The sequence below is a fragment of the Oncorhynchus tshawytscha genome, unplaced genomic scaffold (assembly GCF_018296145.1).
Source record: "Oncorhynchus tshawytscha isolate Ot180627B unplaced genomic scaffold, Otsh_v2.0 Un_contig_4046_pilon_pilon, whole genome shotgun sequence".
Lineage (NCBI taxonomy): Eukaryota > Metazoa > Chordata > Actinopteri > Salmoniformes > Salmonidae > Oncorhynchus > Oncorhynchus tshawytscha.
This window is the reverse complement of record NW_024609005.1, coordinates 80,001-88,584: the sequence shown is the minus strand read 5'-3', so window position 1 is coordinate 88,584 and position 8,584 is coordinate 80,001. Positions and strand designations below refer to the sequence as shown.

Here is an 8,584-nt window from a genome sequence, read left to right as displayed (position 1 = left end):
GCTACGTTCCAGAACACAAAGAAACAGGGCTACGTTCCAGAACACAAAGAAACAGGGCTTCGTTCCAGAACACAAAGAAACAGGGCTACGTTCCAGAACACAAAGAAACAGGGCTACGTTCCAGAACACAAAGAAACAGGGCTACGTTCCAGAACACAAAGAAACAGGGCTACGTTCCAGAACACAAAGAAACAGAACACAAGGTTGACTAAGAAAAGAAAAGCAGAACCTTACAATGTGACTGAAATCAACACCCTGATATTTGAGTTTAGTGAGAGTGGTGAGTCAAACCATGTGACTCAAATCAACACCCTGGTATTTGAGTTTAGTGAGAGTGGTGAGTCAAACCATGTGACTCAAATCAACACCCTGGTATTTGAGTTTAGTGAGAGTGGTGAGTTAAACCATGTGACTCAAATCAACACCCTGGTATTTGAGTTTAGTGAGAGTGGTGAGTTAAACCATGTGACTCAAATCAACACCCTGGTATTTGAGTTTAGTGAGAGTGGTGAGTTAAACCATGTGACTCAAATCAACACCCTGGTATTTGAGTTTAGTGAGAGCGGTGAGTCAAACCATGTGACTCAAATCAACACTCTGATATTTTAGTTTAGTGAGAGCAGTGAGTCTTTCCAGTAAATGACAGCAGCCATTCCTCGAGGCAGACCAGGAAGGTGTACAACGCTGATTAGAGACACCGTTTCTTATCATCAGTATTCAACTCATTCTAAGAATAACAAACCTTTGATCTCTGTTTTGATGAGTTTGATGTGTAAAATAGACACTGTGTGTGTGTGTGTGTATGTGCAGGTGTATGTATGTGTGTGTGTGTGTGTAGCTGTATGTGTGTTAATAGATAAGATGTGTGTGTTAATAGATAAGATGTGTGTGTTAATAGATAAGATGTGTGTGTTAATAGATAAGATGTACTAGTATCATCATTTTAGCCTCCTTTAAGATAACATGTCCAGGCTGTACCAGGAACCTTCTACTACTAATGACCCTCCGTTAATAATCACTATGACAACAACAATACCACTATAACAGTTAATAATCACTATGACAACAACAATACCACTATAACAGTTAACAATCACTATGACAACAACAATACTACTGTAACAGTTAATAATCACTATGACAACAGCACTATAACAGTTAATAATCACTATGACAACAACAATACCAGTTAATAATCACTATGACAACAACAATACTACTGTAACAGTTAATAATCACTATGACAACAGCAATACTACTATGACCCTCCGTTAATAATCACTATGATGACAACAACAATACCACTATAACAGTTAATAATCACTATGACAACAACAATACTACTGTAACAGTTAATAATCACTATGACAACAGCAATACTACTGTAACAGTTAATAATCACTATGACAACAACAATACTACTTTAACAGTTAATAATCACTATGACAACAGCAATACTACTATAATAGTTAATAATCACTATGACAACAACAACACTACTATAACAGATAATAATCACTATGACAATAACAATACTACTATGACCTTCAGTTAATAATCACTATGACAACAACAATACCACTATAACAGTTAACAATCACTATGACAACAGCAATACTACTGTAACAGTTAATAATCACTATGATGACAACTACAATAACACTATAACAGTTAACAATCACTATGACAACAACAATACTACTGTAACAGTTAATAATCACTATGACAACAACAATACTACTATAACAGTTAGTAATCACTATGACAACAGCAATACCACTATGAAACAGCAATACCACTGTAACAATCACTATGACAACAACAATACTACTGTAACAGTTAATAATCACTATGACAACAGCAATACTACTATAACAGTTAATAATCACTATGACAACAACAATACCACTTTAACAGATAATAATCACTATGACAATAACAATACTACTATGACCCTCCGTTAATAATCACTATGATGACAACAACAATACCACTATAACAGTTAATAATCACTATGACAACAACAATACTACTGTAACAGTTAATAATCACTATGACAACAGCAATACTACTGTAACAGTTAATAATCACTATGACAACAACAATACTACTGTAACAGACTAACCATAATCATGTCATCAAGTATCAAGGGTATAGGTGAGAGACATTCTTTACATATGTGTGTGTGTGTGTGTGTGTGTGTGTGTGTGTGTGTGTGTGTGTGTGTGTGTGTGTGTGTGTGTGTGTGTGTGTGTGTGTGTGTGTGTGTGTGTGTGTGTGTGTGTGTGTGTGTGTGTGTGTGTGTGTGTGTGTGTGTGTTTGTTTTGGCAGCTGGTGTTGATCTGGTAGCTGTTGAAAATTGAGTAGAACCCATCAGATGTCCTGATTAATTGAGAGGTGCGGAGAGACGACGGACAGACAGACGCTCCCTTAACGGGATTCCACAGCTTCATCAATAGGTTTGATTGGAAAGTGAAGAGTACTTGGGCTGATTTATAGCTCATACGGAGGCTAGTTTGCTAGCGGTGATAATCAAAGTGATCAGGGCATTCAGAAAGTGATCAACTAGGTAGAGTTGGGTGGAAGACAGTTGATATGTTGCTGTTATATTTTTTATGTCAAAATGATACATTTGTATATTTCTATGGTGTTTTATTTAATATGCTGTAGTTATATTACTTATATTGAGAAGTTTTGATATGTTGTCTAGTTGTATTACAAATATTGAGGAAGAGAGAGAAAGAGAGATAGACGGAGAGAGAAAGGAGAGAGAGTAAGGAAGAGAGAGACAGGGAGAGAGAGACGGAGACAGAAAGGAGAGTGTAAGGAAGAGAGAGACAGGGAGAGAGAAAGGAGAGAGAGTAAGGAAGAGAGAGACAGGGAGAGAGAAAGGAGAGAGAGACAGGGAGAGAGAGACGGAGAGAGAAAGGAGAGAGAGTAAGGAAGAGAGAGACAGGGAGAGAGAAAGGAGAGAGAGTAAGGAAGAGAGAGAAAGGAGAGAGAGAAAGGAAGAGAGAGACAGAAAGAGATAGACGGAGAGAGAAAGGAGAGAGAGACAGGGAGAGAGAAAGGAGAGAGAGACAGGGAGAGAGTAAGGAAGAGAGAGACAGAAAGAGAGAGACGGAGAGAGAAAGGAGAGAGAGACGGAGAGAGACAGGGAGAGAGAGACAGAAAGAGATAGACGGAGAGAGAAAGGAGAGAGAGTAAGGAAGAGATAGACGGAGAGAGAAAGGAGAGAGAGAGAACTTTGTGATGTCTTTCCTCCCCAGACTATGGCTTCTCGACCTGAACTAGAGGACCAGAAATCCACAGGATCCACAGAGAAGCACAAAGATGATCAACTCAGTGGTACGTTATGAATCATTATTGTGTGTGTGTGTGTGTGTGTGTGTGTGTGTGTGTGTGTGTGTGTGTGTGTGTGTGTGTGTGTGTGTGTGTGTGTGTGTGTGTGTGTGTGTGCATGTAAACCAGTGCTTCATTTGTAAATCGGGAAGTGCTGAGACATAAAGTGAGAGCGAGAGGTAGGAGACCTGAGAGATCTGAGGTACCGAATCATCTTTATAGTAAAGCATTGCATATCATCCCATGTGCATAGCGGTCTAGACTAGAGCAGTAGAGTAGAGGTGCTTGCAGAATTCAATCTAGATTCTAGATTTCTATGCAATTGAATTCTAGATTTCTATACAATTGAGAGCAGTAGAGGCGCTTGCAGAATTCAATCTCCATTCTTGTAACGGTTTTCTTCTGTCGAAGGAGAGGAGGACCAAAATGCAGCGTAGTTCGTGTTCACCATGTTTAATAAAAGATGATAACGTGAACACTACACAAATACAAAATTTCAAACGTGGCAAAACCCGAAACAGTCCTATCTGGTGCAGAGAACACAAAGACAGGAAACAACCACCCACAAACCCCCAACACAAAACAAGCTGCCTAAATATGGTTCCCAATCAGAGACAATGACTAACACCTGCCTCTGATTGAGAACCATATCAGGCCAAACATAGAAATAGACAAACTAGACACAGAACATAGTGCCCACCCAGCTCACTTCCTGGCCAAACACTAAAATAAGGAAAACACAAAAGAACTATGGTCAGAATGTGACAATTCTGGATCAATTCTAGATTTCTATGCAATTGAATTCTAGATTTCTATGCAATTGAATTCTAGATTTCTATGCAATTGAATTCTAGATTTCTATGCAATTGAATTCTAGATTTCTATACAATTGAATTCTAGATTTCTATGCAATTCTATTTTATATGACTGGAGACTTTAGCATTGTCGTTTTTTAACACCGCACAAAATGATTGACAGGACAGGCTACTTTGCCACTGACAAACTGAGAATGTGAGATCATTAAAAACGACCTCTTCTTGAATCCATCAATAGTTTAGGTCTAGATGTGGTGAGGAGGAGACAATATGAGGAGGGAAATGATTGATCCTTTTCTTTTTAAAAAGCTTTCCAGTTTCACTGACTCACCCGATGATGTGCAGCTCACTCACCAGCGATGACCGATGTACCAAAAGCCTCTCTCTCTCGTTTCAGTTTGTAAAAACAATGCTGTTCGCTCAGTAGACCTATTTGGAAGTTGATCAAATATTTCCGTAGCCTACACACAGATACTTATCTTTGTTTATCCACGAGCCGTTTGTTTTCTAACCTGTGTTTTCCCACGGTTCTATTTGTAATATTGCAAAAGGCCTGTTTTGGCTGAATGCTGTTGACTCATAGATTTACAGCGCGTTCCAGACTGTAGGCAATGTGTTGTGATTGGACTACACACAATCCACCACTAGGCTATTTTGAAAACGATGCGTTGTGATTGGGCTACACACAATCCACCACTAGGCTATTTTGAAAACGATGCGTTGTGATTGGGCTACACACAATCCACCACTAGGCTATTTTGAAAACGATGCGTTGTGATTGGACTACACACAATCCACCACTAGGCTATTTTGAAAACGATGCGTTGTGATTGGACTACACACAATCCACCACTAGGCTATTTTGAAAACGATGCGTTGTGATTGGGCTACACACAATCCACCACTAGGCTATTTTGAAAACGATGCGTTGTGATTGGACTACACACAATCCACCACTAGGCTATTTTGAAAACGATGCGTTGTGATTGGGCTACACACAATCCACCACTAGGCTATTTTGAAAATGATGCGTTGTGATTGGACTACAAACAATCCACCACTAGGCTATTTTAAAAACGATGCGTTGTGATTGGACTACACACAATCCACCACTAGGCTATTTTGAAAACGATGCGTTGTGATTGGACTACACACAATCCACCACTAGGCTATTTTGAAAACGATGCGTTGTGATTGGGCTACACACAATCCACCACTAGGCTATTTTGAAAACGATGTGTTGTGATTGGACTACACACAATCCACCACTAGGCTATTTTGAAAACGATGCGTTGTGATTGGGCTACACACAATCCACAACTAGGCTATTTTAAAACACTGCGTTGTGATTGGGCAACAAACAATCCACAACTAGGCTATTTTAAAACACTGCGTTGTGATTGGGCAACAAACAATCCACAACTAGGCTATTTTAAAACACTGCGTTGTGATTGGGCAACAAACAATCCACAACTAGGCTATTTTAAAACACTGCGTTGTGATTGGGCAACAAACAATCCACAACTAGGCTATTTTAAAACACTGCGTTGTGATTGGGCAACAAACAATCCACAACTAGGCTATTTTAAAACACTGCGTTGTGATTGGGCTACAAACAATCCACAACTAGGCTATTTTAAAACGATGCGTTGTGATTGGGCTACACACAATCCACCACTAGGCTATTTTAAAACAATGCCTTGTTATTGGGCAACAAACAATCCACCACTAGGCTATTTTAAAACAATGCCTTGTTATTGGGCAACAAACAATCCACCACTAGGCTATTTTAAAACACTGCGTTGTGATTGGGCAACAAACAATCCACAACTAGGCTATTTTAAAACACTGCGTTGTGATTGGGCAACAAACAATCCACAACTAGGCTATTTTAAAACACTGCGTTGTGATTGGGCTACATCCACAGCTAGGCTATTTTAAAACACTGCGTTGTGATTGGGCAACAAACAATCCACAACTAGGCTATTTTAAAACACTGCGTTGTGATTGGGCAACAAACAATCCACAACTAGGCTATTTTAAAACACTGCGTTGTGATTGGGCAACAAACAATCCACAACTAGGCTATTTTAAAACACTGCGTTGTGATTGGGCTACAAACAATCCAAACTAGGCTATTTTAAAACGATGCGTTGTGATTGGGCTACACACAATCCACCACTAGGCTATTTTAAAACAATGCCTTGTTATTGGGCAACAAACAATCCACCACTAGGCTATTTTAAAACAATGCCTTGTTATTGGGCAACAAACAATCCACCACTAGGCTATTTTAAAACACTGCGTTGTGATTGGGCAACAAACAATCCACAACTAGGCTATTTTAAAACACTGCGTTGTGATTGGGCAACAAACAATCCACAACTAGGCTATTTTAAAACACTGCGTTGTGATTGGGCAACAAACAATCCACAACTAGGCTATTTTAAAACACTGCGTTGTGATTGGGCAACAAACAATCCACAACTAGGCTATTTTAAAACACTGCGTTGTGATTGGGCAACAAACAATCCACAACTAGGCTATTTTAAAACACTGCGTTGTGATTGGGCAACAAACAATCCACAACTAGGCTATTTTAAAACACTGCGTTGTGATTGGGCTACATCCACAGCTAGGCACAGCCTTTTCTTTAAAGAAGCTAAATTATAGACTAAATTGTCTAAATTATAGACCTTCTCCTGGTGTTGTATTGTGAATTATTTCAGTAATTCTGTAACTTAAAGGCAGATGTTTTTCAGTTGATCAGCTGTGCTGTAGCACCTCCAGTACCATTCCTGTGGCTATGATTCTATAAGCAAATAAATGATGAAGTATAACACTGGAGAGAGGAGAGTTGCAGGCTCATGTCTATCAGAGGAAAAAGAGAGAGAGAGACAGAGACAGAAAGAGAGAGAGAGAGAGAGAGATGGAGGGAGAGAGAGAGGGAGAGGGAGAGAGAGAGAGAGAGAGAGAGAGACAGAGACAGAGAGAGACAGACAGAGAGAGAGAGAAAGAGAGAGAGGGAGAGAGAGAGAGAGAGAGAGAGACAGAGAGAGAGAGAGAGAGAGAGATGAGAGGAGAGAGAGAGAGAGAGAGAGAGAGAGAGAGAGAGGAGAGACAGAGAGAGAGAGAGAGGAGAGAGAGGGAGGAGGGAGAGAGAGGGAGAGAGAGAGAGAGAGAGAGATGGAGGGAGAGAGAGAGGAGAGAGAGACAGAGAGGAGAGAGACAGAGAGAGAGAGAGAGAGAGAGAGAGAGAGAGAGAGAGAGAGAGAGGGAGAGAGAGAGAGAGAGAGACAGAGAGGAGAGAGACAGAGAGAGAGAGAGAGAGAGAGAGAGAGAGACAGAGAGAGAGAGAGAGAGAGAGAGAGAGGGGGGAGAGAGAGACAGAGAGAGAGAGGTTATAGAAGTGAATCTCATTCTGGTTCAGTGAGAGATACAGGCAGGCTTCTCTCTCACACAAACAGCAACTGCCACCAGTTGGTCTCTCTATAGCCTACAATGTTGCATAGAACATAAACCCGCAAATCATAAACCCGCAAAACATAAACCCGCAAAACATAAACCCGCAAAACATAAACCCGGGCTGGCCCAATTCCAATCAACTCTCAGAACATCAGGCACTATGTGTTTAATTAAAGGGGACAGTTGAATTACAGATGAGGTAACTGAAATGATCTCGGATCGCTTTCATTTCAATGTTTACATTTCAAACAATAAAAAGTATGAATGAAATGAATGTTCCAGAATGAAACAGTCCCAAACTGAGAGGTGTCGAATCCTGTTCACTGAGGTAAACATATCTGACTGAGAGGACAACACTGAGGTAAACATATCTGACTGAGAGGACAACACTGAGGTAAATATATCTGACTGAGAGGACAACACTGAGGTAAACATATCTGACTGAGAGGACAACACTGAGGTAAACATATCTGACTGAGAGGACAACACTGAGGTAAATATATCTGACTGAGAGGACAACACTGAGGTAAACATATCTGACTGAGAGGACAACACTGAGGTAAACATATCTGACTGAGAGGACAACACTGAGGTAAATATATCTGAGAGGACACAATCAGAAAGATGTGTGTGTTTTGCTTTTCTCTATCAGAGAACTCAGAGACAGAAGAGAAGGCTTTTTCCATGGCGCCGGCCCATTCCACTGTGGCCCTGGTAGAGACGGGGTGTGAGGGGAAGACGACCCGTGGAATTTACCAGAACTACAGGACGGAGCGGCAGCATGGTCAGGTAAGGAGGAGGAGGAGGTGGAGGAGGGTGAGGAGGAGGAGGAGGAGGAGGAGGAGGGTGAGGAGGAGGAGGAGGAGGAGGAGGAGGAGGGTGAGGAGGAGGAGGAGGAGGAGGAGGAGGAGGAGAGAGGAGGAGGAGGAAGAGGAGGTGGAGGAGGAGGAGGAGTTCCTACC

The 8,584-nt window shown here is 40.9% G+C and overlaps 1 protein-coding gene across 1 annotated transcript in view; it reads left to right on the top strand.

The window, feature by feature from the left end:
• The first annotated feature begins 2,282 nt into the window (after positions 1 to 2,282).
• The window catches only part of LOC121844105 (sodium-dependent phosphate transport protein 2B-like), a 27,398-nt gene continuing 21,096 nt past the window's right edge, over positions 2,283 to 8,584 (top strand). Inside the window, 4 exon segments of the mRNA XM_042313996.1 lie at positions 2,283 to 2,459; positions 3,270 to 3,348; positions 8,275 to 8,354; positions 8,357 to 8,411. Of these exon segments, the coding sequence (XP_042169930.1) occupies positions 3,273 to 3,348; positions 8,275 to 8,354; positions 8,357 to 8,411 (211 nt within the window). The 5' untranslated portion in view covers positions 2,283 to 2,459; positions 3,270 to 3,272.